The sequence below is a fragment of the Liolophura sinensis genome, chromosome 8 (assembly GCF_032854445.1).
Source record: "Liolophura sinensis isolate JHLJ2023 chromosome 8, CUHK_Ljap_v2, whole genome shotgun sequence".
Taxonomy (NCBI): domain Eukaryota; kingdom Metazoa; phylum Mollusca; class Polyplacophora; order Chitonida; family Chitonidae; genus Liolophura; species Liolophura sinensis.
In genome coordinates this window covers 9,946,896-9,968,433 of record NC_088302.1, presented here as the reverse complement: position 1 = coordinate 9,968,433, position 21,538 = coordinate 9,946,896, and the positions used below count along the sequence as shown (strand labels likewise).

Genomic DNA, 21,538 nt, shown 5'->3' with positions numbered 1-21,538 from the left:
TGGGGTTGCCCAGAGAACCTATTCATTTATTTATTTGATTAGTGTTTTACGCCATACTCAAGAATATTTCAGTTATAAGATGGTAGCCAGAGAACATAAATATATATATATGAACAGCTGCTGGTGTGGCCATGAAATAACACAAATTGGGTTGTCAGTCAACTGTCTTGGCCTAGTACAGAGAAAACAAAATATCTCCAGCAAACAGTTTGCAAATTGGGGAGAGGGTCAAACACTGCCTAGTGGTTAGAAGCACCTGCCTTTAAACCTCAAGGGCACATGACGTGTGGGTTCAAGTCTAGCCAGGAACAGGGAATAATTTGTAGATCACACCCCTCACTTCATGTGGGGCCTTTGTGAGAATGATTTGTGGTAGACATCAGTGTGGCTGCTTGTGCAGTAAAACATTTGTTTAAGAGCTTTAATCTTGCACCAATATGGTGTGGAAATCTTCCTGTACATCAGGTGGGAAAGTTTGTGATTAACTTGCCAAAGGTTGATGGTTTACGCAACAGTCAAATAAATTAATAGAACTATTGTATTTTTTATTTACCGTATTTATTTTTTCCGAGTAGGATCGCCGTACAGTTACGTTCATCTAAAATCAGCTGATGTTTCTTTCTACTTGCATTGTATTGACTGCCAAATGGCAGGTGTGACAAGGCTTCTTGTCGGCATCTGACAGTTCCACACTAGCTCTGGTATACCGGTACGTATTTGTTTTTTTACTGCGTGTATCGATTGTTTATGTTTGGGGTTTGTAACTGTCATGTTGTGGAGTGGGCGTGTCTAAGTCATGAAACGTCAGAACAATCCACCAATCGTAGTCTCACATCCGTACAGCGCATAGCCAATAACTAGAAGTCTTACATTACACATCGGAGTGTACTCACACTTGATTGGCTCACAGAGCACAGGATCTTCACTCTGCATCTATTTTCTGCTGGTAGAAAAATCTGCTTACAAATAGATTACTACGATGGCTACGCTGCAGAAATCGCCATGACGGTCGTGTGAAAATGTGTTGAAAGCATTCTTGCTGTGAAAATGAGCGCTGGATCGTCGAATTCTAAGGGCCCCCGGCTCTTCAAGGTCGTCATTTTGGGCGACGGTGGCGTCGGTAAAAGTGGTAAGCAGACAGAGAAAAGCTATGACCCAGTGTTGTGTTTTTCCTTTCGTTGTAACAAATGTCGCCACAGTCGTGTTGCTCTGTCATTTAGTGATATAAACATTGCAGGATGCATTTTGACGATATCCGTGCTCTGGTCTGATTTTTTTGTTCTCTCCACTTTGAAAGGGAAATTGCTACCATATCAAATTACATGATATGCAGTTCACAAGGTATAACTGCCTGGAAGATTATTTAAATTATGCTACTGGGAAGGTTTCCTACGAACTGTACAGTCACTGTTCACTTTTCATAAAGCTGACAATGACATTGATAACAGAGTTAGCCAGAAAATTTGGGTAAGTCGCATTTGGGGACGAAATTTGGCGAATTGTGGAGAAGTCTTCATACATAGGTCAGAAACATTTGCAACCTATATAGTGGTAAGCTGGACGGCATGCTGCAGTTCTAGTCAGAAGTCGCTCCATTTAAAATTATTATTCAAACAACGCTAACGCTAAATTTCCCACCTTATTTTCTTCTTTCACCTACATCCAAGCATTTACAGGCATTCTCCCGTCATCCACAATTTTTGGGGTTTTTATTCCAGGTAAGTTCATTTTGATGAGTAAAACCTTCAACACCTCTTCTCCAATCGTCCTCTCTTGTACCTGCCAATTGTGTGGGCACAGGCTGCTTACGTCACATGTATCATACACACTGAAACTCTTAATCATTTCAAATGGAGCAACTTCTGACTAGAAATGCAGCATGCCATCAGGCTTATCACTGCTGCAGGTTCTAGTCAGAAAATTCAGACTAAAATCTGGACTAGTGGTGAATGTTTTTCAACTTCATTCCAATTAATACAACTATGAAAGACTGCATTCCAGCTGCGCAGAGTCTACAAGCTGGTAAGGCCTACCATCTACCTTACAAGATTATCATATGATAATAATTAAGGGTATGGGCGATTCATATATTTACTGATTCGGCTGGGTGTCAGTATATTGTCGTGTGACTGGATGGGACATCATTCTGGTGAGGCAGTGCTAGCATTCTGGTGAAGCAGCACTAGCATTCTAGTGAGACAGCACTAGCTTTACTATGAAACAGCAGAGAAGCCCCAAAAATGTCATGTACAGAAGGTCAGTGGAGAAAATATTAATCCTTGTAACAGTTTGTGCATTAAAAGTACTCTAATGCATCTGTACATAAAGTGGAGTTAGTTGTGCAAGCAGTTTGCTGGTTTAATTGACACACTATAAAATATGACGAGGACTGAAATGTGAAAGGAATCTTTTTGTTGAAGATTTAGCTTATCATAGCAATCTTTTTATATCTGATTGATGTAGGTTAGACAACATACATATGTACCTGTATGTTTGTTTTACCACAGCTGACATTTCTCCACTTAAATTTCTGACCTGTAAGAGTGGACTACGTGTACATGTATTTAATGTAAATGTATTGGCTTATTGGCTTTTCTAGACTGTAGGCTGTTGTGTAAATTAATATTTTTAATGTACATAAATAGGTATGTGTCTGCCCGAGAGTACATATACATGTATATATAGCTGTTGTGGTGTGATCATGTGGTATGGTGTTTTGTATTACACACATGCACTTGCAGTGCTGAATTTGTCTAAATTTGCATGTACTACAGCAATATTAACAAAATTGGAACAGACACTGTAGGTAAATATATAGTGACGATTTCATTCAATAATTGTAATTATTATGTTTTTTTGACAATTTTTTTCCCCTCTAATTATGGCTCTGGTAAAAAATCAGATTTTTGAATGCTTTTTCATGCAACTCGGTTTGGGACATATATGGACATATTTAGCATGTATTTGACAATTGCCTTGACAAAATAGCATCTAATTCTTTAGTAGCTGGATTTGAGCATGCGACCCAGCACACATTAGTGAAGGGCAGGGGCTTGGTCTCCAGTAAAGTAACACTCTGCAATTCCAGTTTCCAAGGGTTAATATTGTCCTCCAAATACATGTACATGTACATTATATAAGCTATCAAGTGTTTACATGTACATCCCTGTGTGACTACCCCACCAATGGTGTTGACAACAGCATGCAGGTGAATCAGTTGCTTATCATGTGCAGCCATCTGACATCCACTTGATCACTCACAGATGAGTTGGCCTACAACTTCCTCTGACATTCATTTCATGTCATGTATACTGACACTTGCTGTATGGATGTAATGCTTGTTATGTAATTGTATCTCACAGGGTAATTCTCAGTTTCCATTGGCCAAGAGACGATCACATGATATTCCGCAAAACTATTGATGGCAATATCCAATGATCTTGTGCTAATGTGGTCACATGTGTTTATTCCACAACCATTTATTTCCCTTTGAGAGTTTGCTGGCGTCTGCTTGTTCGTAAAGTGAACAACCGGACTGTGGTTGTAGCACCTTATTGACATACAAATTAGTTGATTTAAAGATTTAACTCGAAAAGGTACTGTTTTTTTTTCAGTATAATAAAACATATTTGCCCTTGTTGAATATCACTTTTCTTGAGCTGACAATTCCCGATGTCCCACCCCACAGCATGCACCATGTGTATAATGTAGGTCAGCAAAGTGAAACAACCAGGTAGTATCCATATATATAAAGTTTGGGGATGGTGTCAGTCTACTCCTTTAGGAAAGTAAACATCTTAAGGTACACTGTGGCGTCCCAATCCTTCGCTTGCATGTAACATCATTGGCCAAATTACATATGGATTCAGTATGGCACAGTAGTTCACACTGATGTGCGCTGTATGTTGAACTTTTTTTTAGAAAAGATGTTACTTCATAAAATTTACCAGTGTATTAAATTATATATTTTTATTTATTATGGATACTATATTAGCTGGATCATAGTAATAATTTCTGAAATTATTAATTGTATTGCCCTTTGCCGGGAACATGATTTTACCTTTTTTTCCATTTATAAGTGATGAAAAATTTTAATAGCAAATTTTTTAGGTCAAACACCGTATATCCATTTATTCCATGAAAATCCTTGACACTTATATAAATATATCTTTAAATGGCAACTTTGCAGTGTTGCATGGAGATTACCACTGGTTTCTTTGTCAGATATAGTCATGTATATCGGGCAGCAGAACTATTTCCATAGTCGGGAGGTGGGACCAATTATTTAAACTACTGCTCACTTAACAGAGGCAATGGGCCGAAAACTACCACCCCAACCAGTTCCTTGGCGCTTATATATGTTATGGCTAGGTTAGCTAGATGCTGACTCGACATTACTCTGCAGGTTTGCTAGTATAACACTGTTAGCCTATCTCAAGTGCCTTGGTATGTCCTTATTGGCCATGTGCCAGAACTGCTGTATTCCATCCACAGCTGTACAGCATATCTATTTCTAAAAGCATACTATACATGCAGATGGGATGATAATATCTGGTGCAAAATGGTTGGTACTCGCCAAATGATGCTTTTTGTTCAGGAAAAAGGCATCATACAGCAGAATAATATGGCCTGCGGTATTAAGGGAATGGAATTAGCATTTTTGTTATCTCGATGGATATGCTTTAGCTCATATTGGTTAATGGTCTGTATCAAAGCAATATATTGAACCTAAAATGTTCATGTCTTTTTTTTTGGTGAAATTCAGGCAAGACAACTTTAATACTTGAACAATTTTTTTCAGTTCAATAAACTGTTGTATAGGCAGCTTTTTACGTCATGAAAATTATTTGTGAGAGAACATATTAAAACAGTTTTTCACCATGAAATACAGTGCATTTGTACCTAGCTGCCCTGCGTTGCATTATGAAGTTTTCCAAGTGGAGATACATGTATATGTAACTAATGCACTCTTCAAATGCACATTTATTGGGTATATACATGTACTGTATACTTTGTAAATCCATAAAACGAACAACCATATTCTTCATGCTTTCAGCTCTGGTGATGCAGTTTGTTTGTCACAGATTTTTGGACTATCATGACCCAACCATTGGTAAGAAACCCTCATTGGTCTTATGTATTGGTCTCAGGTTTAGACAAAAACGAAAATATTTATTTATTATTTGATTGTTGTTTAACGCCATTAAAGGATAATGTCCATAACCATCCTTTTTTTACACTGTAATTATGTCACTGCAAACATACATGTAGAAGATTTTCTGATATCTTGGGAGACAAAATCTGAATTGAAACCTGTGATTTGTTATACCAATGTTTGTGGTGGAACCTTTTGCATTGGACATTACTGACATAGAAATTAAATCTTAAAAGCTAGCTGACATAGAGTAAATTTTGTTGAATTCATGAATTTTTGAAAGTTCTTTGAATGTTTCAAGTTAGGTTTTAATACCAAACATTTGTGGTTTACAGAGGATGCATACCAGCAGCAAGCCAGGATTGATGGAGAACCAGCACAACTGGATATCTTAGACACAGCTGGACAGGTGTGGTTTTTACCTGATTATCTCTAACTGTTCAGATCTTAAAATTGATGGCCTGAACTAAATGACGTGCAAGATATTGATTTCATTATGTATGTGTGTGTGTGTGTGCTTAGCATCATAGGATTGAGGTAGAGGAAGGATGGAATACGAAACACAATATGAGATCTGTACTTATTCATTAAAGGGTGCATGAAACTCTTGGTTTTTAGTTCTTAATACAGAGTTTTTCATATAGAAGTGCATGTATAAAACAGCCTTTTAGCTTCTTGGTTGGGCGTAAAAATTAATTTAAACAAAGGCTTTACCCAGCAGCCAATCCAGAAATTCAATAGCCGGCTGTAGTGATGTCAAACAATGGTAGCTGTCAAAACAACTTTGTTGAGGGCAGAGTCCAAGTGGGGAACTCGTGAAACCTCGTCCCGCCGGTATCAAGACAGTCCAAAGCTGTGAACTCCTTTGAACTTTCCTTTATTTCTTCACAATTATCGATGTACCTGCGTTCATAAAACATTTATGAAGTACACACACACACTGTAATGTTACAGAAGAAAGAGATGGGTTCTACTGTCATTTGGTCCGTCTGGGTAGTTCACCCTTGAGTTGCCCAGTTTTCGAAAATTGACAGAAAATATGCATAAAATAGAGAGGTTATTAAAAAGTATAAAATATACCTCAAAAATGAAAATTGTTTTTTCTGATTTTTTTATTTTTTATATCCATTTTCATTGTTCTTACAACAGTCCTCTTTTTAAAATGCTGTTTCATGCATAATTTACACAACTTTCCAGAGATACATTGTACTTCATTTTGCTTTCTCCTATCTGAGAAATAAAAACTGAACAAGATGCCTGAAAAACTGAACAAGATGTTTGAAGTGTCTGTTTTTACAATATGCTCATCATGTGTTCCTTTGCTTAATTATTGCTGGAAGTGTAAATATCTGACTTAACCAACTAAAGATGTAACTAAGGATCTTGAACACATGGCTTTAGCTGTGTTAGTTTACCATTTGCCTGTAAATAGCAATACACCTTCTGAAATTCCAAAGTGCAGTGGAACATGGTTTAAAGTAGGTAGAGCTTATGGCATAGCTACTTGTACTTCTGTGATCAGCTCGATTATTCGGTAATTTCCGGTTTCTACTCACCTTGATGCTGGTTATCATCGTTGGAGTTGAATATTCTTTAATACAGCATAAAATACCAATCAAATAAATAAATATTATGATAAGTCTTTCATCAGTCAGCTCTCACCATTTGACATGTGTGATGCTTAAGCTCATGAAAATGCCTTAAATTAGTTAATTAAGTCAAACTACATGTATATTTCTTCTGTTGCAGAATACTGTCACTGTCTTTTTATCTGGTTATTGAAGTTATTCAGTACAGATACTAATGGCAGATTTTGTGATTTTAGTTGTAAAAATTTCTGAAACAGGTAGATGAGCACAATTCATGTAGAAGTAATTAATAATATCTACAGCATTTAAGTTTGTGTTAAAAAGTATCTACTGAATTGGCAAACATGCTAATAAGTATCCTCTGAAATTGTTCAGATTTCATTGAAAACAATGTTTTAAATTTTAATGTTTTATTTTCTTTTATATTAAAGATATCTGTTTGGGAAATGATTGAGAGATTTGAGAATCTGAATTGCTGATCATATTTATCAACACATGTTACATTGTATTAACATCACCAGAAGGTGCTGTTTGATTTTATATTACCTGCACTTTGTTTCATTTGTCCTGCCTAACAGCCGGAATTTACAGCAATGAGGGAACAGTACATGAGGAAAGGGGAAGGCTTCATTATCTGTTACTCCATCACAGACAGACGAAGCTTTGAAGAAGTTGTGGCATATAAAAAATTAATTGATCGTGTTCGGAACCGAGAAGATATTCCATTTGTTGTCGCTGGAAACAAATGTGATCTGGAAGATATGAGAAAGGTTGGTATAAATATTTTCTGCTTCATAGATTTATTTTTACATTACTTTGAGATGTGACTGTTTTGGGGATAAAAATGCAAATTAATTGAAATTGCTATAAAAATATTGATGCAACTTTTATTTTCATTACTGAGGAAATAATCCAGTATTCAGGACATCAGTATATAAATGTACATTGATACATATTTATGAGAACACTTACAGTTATAAACCTGTTATGATAATGCAAACTTCATGCCTTAGATCTGATCGATCCAATGGAAAATCCCTAAGATGAAACAACAGTTTTGCAATAAAAGTTCTGGTCCACACACAGAGTATGGTGCGTGTGACATGGCATTGCAGTGAGGCAGCACCGTAAATATGTTAGCATTGGCACCAACCTGCAACATCATATAAACATCATCTCAAGATTCTCATCTAATATTTATTTATTTGATTGTTTGTTAACACCATACCCAGGAATTTTGCATTATGCATGTACAATGAGAATCATTTATGGAGGAAACTGGAATGCCCAGGATAACCACAGACCTTTGGCAAATTACTGACAAGTTAGTTTTCCACATGTGGTGTTCAGATATGCTCACCGTACTGCTGGAAAACAGGTGTCTTCAACAAACTTAACACTATACACTGACAAGTCAGTTTCCCATATGTGGTGTTCAGATATCCTCACCGTACTGCTGGAAAACAGGTGTCTTCAACAAACTTAACACTATACACTGACAAGTTAGTTTCCCATATGTGGTATTCAGATCTCCTCACCGTACTGCTGGAAAACAGGTGTCTTCAACAAACTTAACACTATACACTGACAAGTTAGTTTCCCATATGTGGTGTTCAGATCTCCTCACCGTACTGCTGGAAAATAGGTGTCTTCAACAAACTTAACACTATACACTGACAAGTTAGTTTCCCATATGTGGTGTTCAGATCTCCTCACCGTACTGCTGGAAAATAGGTGTCTTCAACAAACTTAACACTATACACTTGGCCACATGAGCGTCATCATCCATTCATTGTCACCAACTGTGTGATCAGGGGGAATCTACAAATTCCCTGTCCAAGGCTGGAACTGAACCTGTACATCTTGTGTCATAAAAGACTAGTGACTTTTACTGTCATGCCATCAGAGTTGAGATGGCTGAAGGCTGATTTTTTTGTGTTCTTATTAAGTTAAAGGGAGTATTTTCATGGTTTTTATTTTGGTACTGTTTTATTTTTGTGAAGGTATCGGCTGAAGAAGGAACTGATTTGGCTCGTCAGTTTGGGGTACCTTTCTATGAAACCTCTGCAGCTTGGAGACAGTGTGTAGATGATGTGTTTCATGGATTGGTTCGTGAAATTCGACGCAAGGAGCGAGAGACTACATCGGCCACGGAAAAGCATAGCCGGCGACAAAATCGGATAAAAAGAGTGCAAGCCTTTTTCAAGCGCATGAACTTCTTCAAGAGAGAAGGCTCTGCTGATAGAACTTGACATGGTTTTGAGCTTTGGTGGTGCAAAGGGAAGATGAGTGAAAGTGCAATATGTTTCATACAGATGGATTTTTTTATTATTGTTATTTTTTTTTTTTTTTTTTTTTCCATTTACTGGTGATATTTGCTCCTTTGGACAATTTATTTATGTTGGGAATTTTTGTTTTAAATGACGAAAATGTTGTGTTGTTCTCAGAGAATTTGTTTACATGAAAGTTAAAAAGGAAACAAATGTTCTATGAGATCAAGATGATTTCATTATAAATAATTCTGTGCGTTTTATACATTTATTTCTAATTTTGCAGAGTTTGGAAATGTTACTGTACTACTGTCGTACACAGTGTATCACAAGTGTGTACACAGGTGTACAGTGTATCACCAGTTTGTACACATGTGTACACAGTCCATCACCAGTGTTTACCCAGGTGTAGACAGTGTATCACCAGTAATTTCAGGGAATTTTCACCAGCTTTGTACTGCATTGTGAAAAATTCTGTTTGAACTTGCAGGTATGCCTTTTGTTCGTTTTCTTTTTGTACTCTGATGTTGAAGGATACAAATCCTTTTGCCATAACATGGATTAATTTTGTGTCAAGGTTTATTTACTGCCAGAGATTTAAATGTAAACCCTAGCTGCAGATACAGTTCAGAAAGTTATGTATTTGGATTACATTGCAGTACTTCCAAGTACATGTAAGTTAATAGGTAAAGTTGTGATGAGTTTACAGCTCACGACCACAGATCATTTTTGTGTAAAACAAAACAAGAAAAACTCTGAATATGGAAGTCAACATATTTGGTATTCATAGCCTGTGTATATATATACTGAATTTTCTTTTTTCTGCATATTCCTGCAGATGGCTACAAAATTACGCCGAAATATAGAATACCAAATATGTTGACTTGAATATTTTCAGTTTTCCTTATTTTGGTTTTATCGCTCATGTCAGTAACATAAATTTAGTACACCTGTATTTACATTGCCTGATGATGGAACTTTAATACTCCATAGCTGAAGATCTATCAACTTAACATGAACTGTTCTGCTGTTCTAGGAGTGACATTGCTGGTTTCAAAGGTTCAGTGCAGCAAGCGTAGGTGAAAACTGCTGCTTTTACCTGGCATTAATCCTGTAAGCTAGAAAGGAAATTGTTGCAGATGAGAATTAAGAAAGTGCCTGAAATGATAAAATTCATTTTTATCAAAAATGACATACTCAAGCAGTTTTTTTATTGAGCAATTGTTACGTTGCACTGATAAAGAAGTTTTCTGACAATTCTGTTTGTCAGGTTTGTGAAATGTCCTTACAAGAATATGCTAAACTTTTTCCTGCTGTGTAGATGATTGCACTATCAAAGCCTAATTCAGATCATATTGGTAAATTGAGTACTACTGCTGAATTAGTTCAGAAACTGAAATTTATCGAGTGGTGTAGTCTGGGAGGTTTGTAACCTCAAAAGTTCTAAATGTATGTTATCTTACATATAGGTATATGAAGCTATCAGCGTTATTATTTCTGTCATTACTAACTATTCACTTTTGCTCCATCTTGACCGAGTAGACCGAGTTGACTAGGCTGGCTGAGCTGGCCGAGCTGGCCGAGCAGACCAATGGCTTATGCAATGCAGTTTCAGGTTTAAACTCTGCTCCAGCTTGTTCCACTGTGGCTTTAAGTCAGGTGGTTCGTCAGACATCTTGTGAGGTCATTTAATTATAACATTGGCTATAGTTCTCCTTTCCATAGCTGCAGTGGGTATTGAAGCCATTTAGGTTTTAATATGACATGTAATTTATCCTACCACTATTAGGGATACTGTATTTTGTCCACTGTTCATGAGAACTAACTTTATAAATGTTTATGTGTGGGAATTGGCGTATGTTAAGGAAAACTTTCAGGATGATTGGTAACTTTTACACTACAGACATGCACATATGTAAACTGTAGTGATTATATGTCGGCCTACATGTACACTTCAGTCCATGTATTTACACCATTTTTTCTTCCATGCACATTATATGTGTGAAAGTACATGTAATTGTTTTAGAAAACTTTACGTGATGATATTAAATGCTCAGATCAGGTGACATCTGTTTGCTCCATGGAGAGTTTTTGATATGATGACATTCTTGATGTAGTTTTCATATGTTTATTTTACCTTGTTGACTGATGATTTTGTAAGTACCTATATATTTTGTGATTTCTCTAGTCAGCTATATTCGTTAAGATGAGATAGCCTGGTTCAGTTTCACATTTAGTAAGCTGACCATTTAAAATGTATATGTATACCTAAACTATATGATTTTTTAAAGAGTTTTGTGGCAGTATTTTGCTTAATTAAAGAAATAGTTTTAATTTTGAAAGGCTAACAGTGGATAGATGTAAATGTGTACAGGAAGAATGTTGATATCACTTCTACTTTTTGGGGAAAAATTTGTTTCATGTATGTTTCGAAATAGGCGGGAAAAATAATTTATAACCTTGTAGACTTTTGCAGGAATGGTGTAAATTGGGAGATCATAAATTCTGGTTTCTCTGGTAATACTACATATTAAGTAGAGGATTATGTTCACCAGTAGTCATTGTTTATTAGTGCTAGTCATGAGAACTCATATAAATACTATATGTATTGAACTTTAGAAGATTCAGTGAAGAAGTCTGAATTTACAGTAAGGAGAATTTGTTACTGTTGCACATATTTCATGTTAAGGTTTCTTGTTATATTTATATATATGCGCTTCTATTTATTCACACTTCTGGTTTGTGTGTGTGTGCGTGTGCATGTTTGTATATGTACATGTATTGATATTGTGGTGTTTATATATGAAGGTACATGAAAGTTGAGTGCCATGTACCCAGTAGATAGTAGGTCTAATGTTATTCTGGAAACATGCATTATACCGCATGTGATTGTGTAATAATACTTATGATTTTGTAATGTCCCAATGTCCGATGTATTACACATGGTATTGTTTGGACATATATAGCATGTGTTCATGTATGTAATATTATGGATAGGATACCGTACACAACTTTGTGTTTATGAATGAGAAAGGAAAAAGACAAGTGAAGTTAACCATTACTTGTAGTGGAGATAACACACACATGTATAAGTAAAAATACACATATAACATGTGGAGTTTTATTAAACAGAATTAAAAGCATTCAAACATTTAAATTAGAATGTACTATGTCAAAGGTATATACACATTTAAATTGATTTCATTATGTCTAAAAAAAAGTGCATGTACTGCTACCCATATTTCATAGAGTTTTCAGTGGCCTGTCTGATGATTGTTTCAAAATTTAATTTCTTTTTTGTAAAAGCTAGACTTTAGAATGCAATATGTGCTGCAAATATGGCACTGAGCTTCACTCAGTTATTTATTTATTTACTTGTCTTTTAAGAGTCAGTGACAAAACCTGAACTGACAGCCTGTATTATAGGCACTTATATGGTTTTAACATAGGTATTCCATTTTCTTGCACAAGGTAAATTAATATCTCTAAAATATTATGTAAATTGACTGCAAGTTGATACATTTACCAGTCTGGTACTGTGGATAGATTATATCATAACTGTCCACCCACCATAATGCTGGCCGCTGTCGTATAAGTGAAATATTCTTGAGTACAGCGTAAAACACCAATCAAATAAAAAAATAAGTACATCATAACTGTAATGCACATTAGATAATCATGTATATGTGCACATTTGTATACATATGTCGCCTCACAACATAACCATCAGGTAAAAAAGAATGCACACGTTGCCTCCCTTGTTTTTGTATTTGGCAATGTCCATGCATGCAGTGACCACTGTAGCCATTTGTTCCAGTTGTCCTTATACTTGTACAGAGGTTTTATCCACATTACTATGCAGAGAAAATATAACACCAGTCATCTGACATGAGTGATAAACTGTGGTTTTCATAGTTCATGTGTACTTGTGTATACATGTCAAACACCAGGTATATATAGACACTTTTAATCAGTTTTACATATATGACTTGAATATTTGAGTAATGTATTGAATGGGCTATGATGAACCTACTTAATGAGACAAACATGTACATGTAGGCGGGTCGCCTATCCATTTGTAAGCACGGGGTATAAGTACCTCAATACTTCAGTACATAAGCAATTTTTTGATCAGTGCCTATAACAGTCATGAAAGCACTTGTATGTGTTGTTCTGGTGAAGAATGTCTCTCAATTTGAACACATTTATACCTGTAACATGTAGATCTTACAATACAGTAACATTGTATGCTGTGTGACTGAATAAACCAGTACTAATCATTTGAACACAGTACATGTATGTTGCCTTAGGCTTTCAGTTTCACTCTTTGACATGTAGATGGCAGGTTAAGATCTTGTTGTCAAGAGGTTTTGTGCTTTAATTTAGATCAGCTGTTATCTGAATTAAACAATTACAAAATTCTGGTCTGTTCTCCAATTAAGTTAATGGGGATTTTTTCGCAACAGTACAATATATTGTGACATCATTCCTCCATGCATAGATGTATTACAGTGAAAACTGATGGTACAGATCAGACAAGTCAGATGAAGACAATAATGACCACTTGGGAGACCTGCAATCACCTTTTACAATTTGACACAGAAATTTCAGATTGTAAAACTTGTTATTTTTTTCTAACAGTACATTCATTTATTTTTTTTTATCTGATTGGTGACTCAAGAATATTTCACTCATACAACGGTGGCCAGCATTGTGGTGGGAAAAAACCGAGTAGAGCCCGGGGGAAACCCACGACCATCCGCAGGTTGCTGCCAGACCTTCCCACATACAGCTGGAGAAAAAGCCAGCACGAGCTGGACTTAAGCTCACAGCAACCGCATTGGTGAGAGGCTCCTGGGTCATTACGCTGGGTTAGTGTGCTAACCAAGTGACGCAGGCCCCTAATGGCACATTCAGAATATGTGTAGGGATAATTTACAGCGTCATCATCAAATGACATCGCAGTAACGTCACGTTGCAAATTGCCACATGAAATATGTCACAACATTGTTGAGATAGGCAAACGTGGAAGTAGGGTGTGTAATAATGAAACATATCACACTCGTGTGACCATGATCATCAGCTGCCCTGGCATAGTGCTTAGAGTGTCCGCCTCACAAGCAGCAGTTCAAGGGTTTGACCCCCAGTTGAGTCGTACCCCAAGACATCAAAGTGAGTAACCTTGGTATTACCTTAATGTACAGCATATATAAGAGGATTGTAGGCCAAGTACTGGTCGTCCAAATGTGTAATGTGACTGCAAGGGTGTGGTGTTGTGTCTGGTGTCAACAAACACGTAGCATTCCAGTCAGGCAACAAAATAAATAAATATATCAGCACTGAATCATGTCTGCAACAATAAAACCCCGCTTTCAGAAATGGAAGAAATATTGATTTGAACAGTCAGAATAATAGCTGTATCAAAGTCCACAATAGAACTAAAATGGCCACAATGTTGATGACATTGACGCAAGAAAACGAAAATTGAACTTGGCCTGCAACTTGGCCTGGTGAAGCCAATTCTATGATTAGTTTTAATTCAGTTCAGAAAACTGTCAGTGCCTATAACAGGACAAAAATTGCCCAAATGGTCTACACTGCCCAAATTTGATCTGGAACGGTCCACGGTCACCGATGATCATCATTTAATGCCAGGTATATGCACAATTATTCTAAGACTGGCGCCAATCTGTTTTTAGTTCCAAAAACCATTTCCATTCCATTTTCAGTTATAGCGCATTTGTCTTTCTTAAACAAAATTCAAGAGAAATGATCTGGAAGATACCAAAATAGATTTATTAATCATACATGTAAAACTTCACATGTACAATAAAAATCAGACAGATGAGCAAACAATTTGCTTTCAACATCATACAAAACAGTTATTTGTGGTATATTTCACCAGGGAAATTGAACTTGACTTCTCTACGCAACAGCTAGCACTTTTAGACTATCTGGATATGTGGTGTGTAGCCAATCATACAATGAACACAACATTAATGTAATGGTGATAATTATCATGTAACAATTAACAGTTCCTTTCTACGTCTTAATTATAAATGTTTACGTGATGTTCATGTAATATTTCTCACATACTCTTCACAGAATTCTGTCTTCTGAGCAAAAGTTAAAAGTAATCAGGTGACAGATCAGTAATGTATTCAAATATATGTGTATATTCAAAACCTAGCCAATGTCTATTTATACAGAGGATATAATGACTAGAACAGCAAGCTTACTGATAAAATGAGCAATGGTAAATTCACTCATAATTGTACACAAAAACCCAAACAAGAACAAAACATGATAAAGCATGAATGAGTAAGGCAAATACATGCCAATTTCATAGACATACATGCTCATAAGCAACAATTTCTTTTTTTTTTTTTAGTCAGACATAAAAATGATTTTTCTTTTCCGGTAGGTCAACATGATTGTTCTGGTCATGAAAATTCCATAAAATTAAACTGTGGCTGATTAAAGCACTGGTTTGACCGAAATCCTGATTTAACGTGTCTAGGTCCAGCACTCCATCAGCCAAAAGGATTTTTCTCTGCTTTGCAATAACTGTATGCACCATATTGATTATTCTGAGATTTGTCAAAAATGGATGCTATATAACAAAATAATCTTTTATGACATATATATTAAAAAACACCAAACATCTGGGTAGCCCAACAATATTTACATGTAAACAGTATACTTAAAACTGAAACTATGGTCAGTTAAAGTACTGCTTTCAAATGGAATCATTCCCCTTATTTAAGGTGTCAAGGGCCACCATTAGGTTCTTTCACAACTCCTTGTATAAGTATAATTTATAAAGCAACTATTAATGGAGACAAAAAAAGCATATCAAAAAAGGAAGTACTGAGTGATTTTTCTACAGTCTTTTTCCTTCTTTGACAACTCCAAGACCACTATTAAACAACATACAGACCTCTGAAACACGTACCAGTAACATTACACGCACTCGTGGACTGAACAGGGCACGGTTGTTCAAAACTGTGATGAGACTTAAAGAGCCAGTTCAGCCAAGACTCTTCTATTGATAGATTGAAGAAGAAAGGTATCCTGTCCAGCACAACATGCATTATTGCATATACCATGCATGAATTTTCTCAGATCTTCAAAAAGTCCTACTAACACCGAGTGCATAATTTTCAGCCATTTCCATACAAATTCCACATGTGACTTTGTTTTCCTGGATCAACGTCATTTTAGCCTGAAGTGACGTAATCCACAGCGTTTTCAATCACACTATAGCTCATTCACAGATGACGTGGCCTTCTGAGCAGGAGACGTCAGTTGGAGTTTTGTGATGTCATATACTAGCGTCAAATGGGGTAATATGACGTCATACCAGGAATTTGTACCGAAATGACAGAACATTTTGGTTTTTGCACTGAATTGCACTACAGGGTCTTTGAATTGCCCAGGAAGTTTATCATATCTGCGTGATAACCGTTTGAACATACTATGTACCCATGTAGCATACTAGCAATTTTGCCCTGAAATATGTGTGCACCGGAATGGCTCTTTAATACCGTATTTATCTTTAAAGTTAAACCAAGTTTCATTTTTTGCTTAACTAAAAAATAATTGAGTAACAGTAGCTTAAATATGAACTAAATCTGCTGCTGTTATACTTTGATTTTAGACAACAGCATTAACTCCTGAATTCGGCCAAAATTTTCAACATAATATATGACTTAACACAAGTATTAGCTAATACAATTTTCAACAACTGGGCCCTGGCACACATGTAAACAAACATGCACGATAAATGGCTTAAGCAATTTTCAGGCACAATTCTAATGACTGTCACAAACCGCTCCTAGCCTGCATGGATAATTATCGCAAACCACTTCAAGCCCCCAGAGATAATTATCACAAACCACTTCAAGCCTCCAGAGATAATTATCACAAACCACTTCAAGCCCCTAGAGATAATTATCACAAACCACTTCTAGCCCCAGAGATAATTATCACAAACCACTTCAAGCCCCCAGAGATAATTATCACAAACACACTTCTAGCCCCCAGAGATAATTATCACAAACCACTTTTTGGTTAACACACACGTTCTGTTAACCACTTACAATATATTGGCCTTCAGGCACAATTAGCACAAACCATGTTTTGTCTAACACACATATATATGCACTGTTAAAATATATATGCCTTCAGACACAATTAGCACAAACCATGTTTTGTCTAACACACACATAGATGTACTATTACAATATGTATGCCTTCAGACACAATTAGCACAAACCATGTTTTGTCTAACACACACATAGATGTACTATTACAATATGTATGCCTTCAGACACAATTAGCACAAACCATGTTTTGTCTAACACACACATAGATGTACTATTACAATATGTATGCCTTCAGACACAATTAGCACAAACCATGTTTTGTCTAACACACACATAGATGTACTATTACAATATGTATGCCTTCAGACACAATTAGCACAAACCATGTTTTGTCTAACACACACATAGATGTACTATTACAATATGTATGCTTTCAGACACAATTAGCACAAACCATGTTTTGTCTAACACACATATATATGCACTGTTACAATATATATGCCTTCAGACACAATTAGCACAAACCATGTTTTGTCTAACATACACATATATGTAAGCTTACGTGCACCAGAAAGAACTTCAGGCACAAGAAACAGAACAGAAATTAAAAAAACAAGTCACAAACAGCTTAAATTATATCACCAGCTAGATATGATAAACATTACACTGCATTCACAACATACACGCAAAGTTTCTGCAATTTAGCACCTGGAATAACATAAATACATATACATGTAAGTTGTCTTACCATTCACAGCACTTTCAAGATTTCCAGTTTTTATAGTCTTAGGTATGACTTGACACTTGATTAAACTTTGTTGCCCTGTTTTCAGGGTAGATGCACTAATTCTTTCTTACAAAAAAGCTGGCAGCAAAACAAAGCTAATTGGATAAACCAGCTCAAAAGACAACCAAGCTGACTAAGCAGAGTAACACAATAAGCCAGCTCAAAAGGTAACCAAGCTGACTAAGCAGAGTAACACAATAAGCCAGCTCAGAAGACAACCAAGCTGACTAAGCAGAGTAACACAATAAGCCAGCTCAAAAGACAACCAAGCTGACTAAGCAGAGTAACACAATAAGCCAGCTCAAAAGGTAACCAAGCTGACTAAGCAGAGTAACACAATAAGCCAGCTCAAAAGGTAACCAAGCTGACTAAGCAGAGTAACACGATAAGCCAGCTCAAAAGGTAACCAGGCTGACTAAGCAGAGTAACACAATAAGCCAGCTCAAAAGGTAACCAAGCTGGCTGACAAAGCAGAGTAACACGATAAACCATATGACATGGTAACCAAGCTACATTAACTTGACAAGCCAGCTCACAAGGCAACAAAGCTATCTGATTAAGCCAGTTCACAAGGTAACCAAGCTGGCTGACAAAGTAGAGTAACATGATAAACCATATGACATGGTAACCAAGCTACATTAACTTGACAAGCCAGCCCACAAGGCAACAAGCTATCTGATTAAGCCAGTTCACAAGGTAACCAAGCTGGCTGAAAGAGGAGACTGAAAACAAAAAACCATTTGACATGGGTCATTATAGAAACTAACTTTCTACCAGTCTCAACCTAATACAACGTAAATGGCACTATAGTATGGACTAAAGTTAATACCTGGCTTAAGTCTTAATACACTTTTCAACAACTGGGCCCTGGATTCCAGTTCCTATGAGTATGCAGAAAGTCAGCAATCTCCTTGAAGGTTGATCTGTCCTCACCTTCAAATGCCCAGCATTTATCTGTGATAAGTTGCCAGGCGATGTCTGGGCAGTGCTCTGGTCGGCGTAAACGTGTGCCTTTTCGTAACCCCTCGTAGAGCATAGTCCATCTATCCACTGCCTCGCAGTCCTTTCCGCTGACCAAATCAGGCTTATCTCCCAATGTAAAAATCTCCCACAGCAAGACTCCGTAACTCCACACGTCACCTTTCTCTGTGAAGGTTTTCTTTACCAAAGATTCAGGAGCAAAACTGATGAAAAGATTAAGCATATTATTATCATGGTTTTAATTAGATTTGATTTATTTGCAATTTTTAAATACACATATTGCCAAAGAAATTCAGACTTTTTGAGTTGGTTAAGCTAAATACAAAAATGAAATGCATTTGATTCTTAACTAAACATCGTAGGGCTATATTTTCTGAAAATGCCATTTAGAAAGGGAAATCAGTCCCTGGTCTAAACTGTCGAACTGCCCAATGAGATGCAAATGAGGCAGCACAGAGATTCACTCATGAATCGCACATGTAAACAATATCACATCTGAAAGTGAATTATAAGTCTACTAAACCAAATATGATCTTTCTTTCTATTGACCATGTATTATAAAGTATTTGTAATTCCCTACAATATGCATGGCAGAATTAATGTTACAAGATTGGTTGCATAATTACAACACGGTATCGTGTTTAACTTTTGAAGTTCACTATTAAAACATACCCTGTCATCTGTACTACAAGGGGAGGTAACCCCATCCAAAAAGTAGATTTTCGGTGATGTTTCTAATATAGCAACGCTAGTCAGTGGATGGTCGAAGGGAAACTCCCCATAAAACTGAACATTCAATTGTCTACTCAAAGTCAGACACATGTACGTAGATATCTAAAAGTCTTAACTTTATGTGGATGACATTTAAAAAAGCCGTTAAATTTGCCGTTAACAATGTGTCTCTAAGTTTTCTGAAACTGAAGCTTTACCCCCTGTAGAGAGCAAGTTTTAATGTGGACATTTATAGTGCTGCCTCACTGTAACATTATACCGAAGATATCAGATATGACAATCAACCAAACCACAGGACACTAAGCTATCAGTTCCTTGACAAAGACAAAGCTCACACTGTAATATGAATATTGAAAGCGAAGTTAAAGCCGTAATCAAACCAAAAAACAAACAAATCAATTCCTAATGCGCAGTTCCAAGGCGAGGAAGAATCAAGCTGAGTAAAATATAATTGTATGTACCCACCACATACCCATGGCTTGCATTTGACCCAGGAGTTCTCAGTAGAATGGAATTACATTGTGCCGGTGTTCCCAATATTAACAGTACGCTGCCAGACTATTGTTATACCAAAGCTAGGTCAGGAGCAGGAATATGGCCCTGGGTGGAAACTCCCGCCCCTTGCTTTATGCACGTGGCTGACAAATCTACTAATGTAACACCAACATGAAATATCATTCATTATATAAGGCTACATGGGTCTAGATGGCAAAAGCTACTTACTAAGATATGGGTAACGAGTGCTTTTTGTTCATCCTGTAATAATCTTTGTCATCGAGTACATGAGCCAGGCCAAAGTCGGTTATTTTAGCGCGGTAATTCTCTGTGACTAAGATGTTACGAGCAGCCAGATCACGATGAATCATCCTCTGAGAGGCCAAATAGTCCCATCCCCTGTAACAGAATATACGTAAGTGTCTGCCGGGCTCTGTCTTCTCCTACCATAACGCTGACTGCCGTTGTAGAAGTGAAATATTCTTGAGTACCTCGTAAAACACCAGTGAAATAAATACTCTAATTCTTCACCCTTTTCGCATATGAAAGAGCAGCTTTCAGTTCAATTTATGCACATTTTTCATTTGATTTTTGGGACAAAATTACATTAGTTGGATTGGCCAACTTCAGGGTTTCACAAAGGGTTAAATTTTATCAGTCAAAACATAAGAATGCTTTCAGAATATGCTTGAATAAACACCTTGCAAAGCATGTGAAAAGGTTAAAAAATTACAGAAAGTAAATAACTACTCTCCAATAAATATGATCAAATATTACTACCGTTCTCCTCTTAAGCTTGCTAGTATTTTTTTCCTCCATGAAACGAATTTGAAGTTATTGCCTCCATTTTTGCTCAAACTTTTCGCAGGGATTTGGATGAGATTTTGTACACAGACTGACCTTGAGCAAAGGGTCAATCCACAAGAATTTTGTGGTGATCTAATGACAGATCAATCCTTCATGATTCTTCACTATTATTAAGAGCTAGGAGAGAAACGCAGAGTTGTGTCCCTCTGTCAGTATAGCGAATAAAGGATTTTATACATTTTGCTAGTGTAGAGGTATGCACTTAACAGAGTTTTCTAGTTTGGTTGTTACTTTTTAAAAGAGAACAAAACATAACAAGGCATTCAGAGAACATGGGTAGCTCACCTGATTGAGCAGTTCCTAAAACTGCATAATGTTCAAGTCAGGTGGTATGTTCAAATACTGACCTTCAATCCATGTATGAGTTCCCATTATAAAGGAGTTAAAAAGACTTTAACCTTCCATCCAAGGAGATAAACAAAAATACTTAACCTTCACCTACATGTACAATCCATTTATGAGAGCCCAAGATACATGACTTTCAAATAAAAAAAATGTTTAACCTTCAATCCATGCATGAGAGTCCATTATACAGGATCTAAAGAAACAGGTTA

General features: G+C 36.5%; 2 protein-coding genes across 2 annotated transcripts; one reads left to right on the top strand and one right to left on the bottom strand.

Annotated features, from left to right (window-relative positions):
- Window positions 1-972: 972 nt before the first annotated feature.
- LOC135472162 (GTP-binding protein Rit1-like) lies at window positions 973-13,300 on the top strand. The gene is made up of 5 exons (XM_064751529.1): window positions 973-1,129; window positions 5,057-5,113; window positions 5,491-5,564; window positions 7,323-7,514; window positions 8,748-13,300. The coding sequence occupies exons 1-5, from the start codon at window positions 1,048-1,050 to the stop codon at window positions 8,994-8,996; spliced, it is 654 nt and encodes a 217-aa protein (XP_064607599.1). The 5' UTR covers window positions 973-1,047; the 3' UTR covers window positions 8,997-13,300.
- A 1,494-nt stretch (window positions 13,301-14,794) lies between these two features.
- Window positions 14,795-20,964, bottom strand: LOC135472558 (fibroblast growth factor receptor homolog 1-like). Its single transcript, XM_064752113.1, has 3 exons — window positions 20,959-20,964; window positions 20,346-20,560; window positions 14,795-19,093 (listed from the first exon to the last, which is right to left on the bottom strand). Exons 1-3 carry the CDS (start codon window positions 20,962-20,964, stop codon window positions 18,763-18,765), a joined length of 552 nt encoding a protein of 183 aa, XP_064608183.1. The 3' UTR covers window positions 14,795-18,762.
- Between the last annotated feature and the right edge of the window lie 574 nt (window positions 20,965-21,538).

Bases quoted from the DNA above. Each gene is read 5' to 3' on its own strand.
- LOC135472162 (XM_064751529.1), top strand. From the start codon at position 1,048: ATGAGCGCTGGATCGTCGAATTCTAAGGGCCCCCGGCTCTTCAAGGTC. The intron at 5,114-5,490 runs GTAAGAAACCCT...TGTGGTTTACAG, and splicing joins CTATCATGACCCAACCATTG to AGGATGCATACCAGCAGCAA. The intron at 7,515-8,747 runs GTTGGTATAAAT...ATTTTTGTGAAG, and splicing joins ATCTGGAAGATATGAGAAAG to GTATCGGCTGAAGAAGGAAC.
- LOC135472558 (XM_064752113.1), bottom strand. The intron at 19,094-20,345 runs GTAAGTAGCTTT...TCTTTTCATCAG, and splicing joins CACTCGTTACCCATATCTTA to TTTTGCTCCTGAATCTTTGG.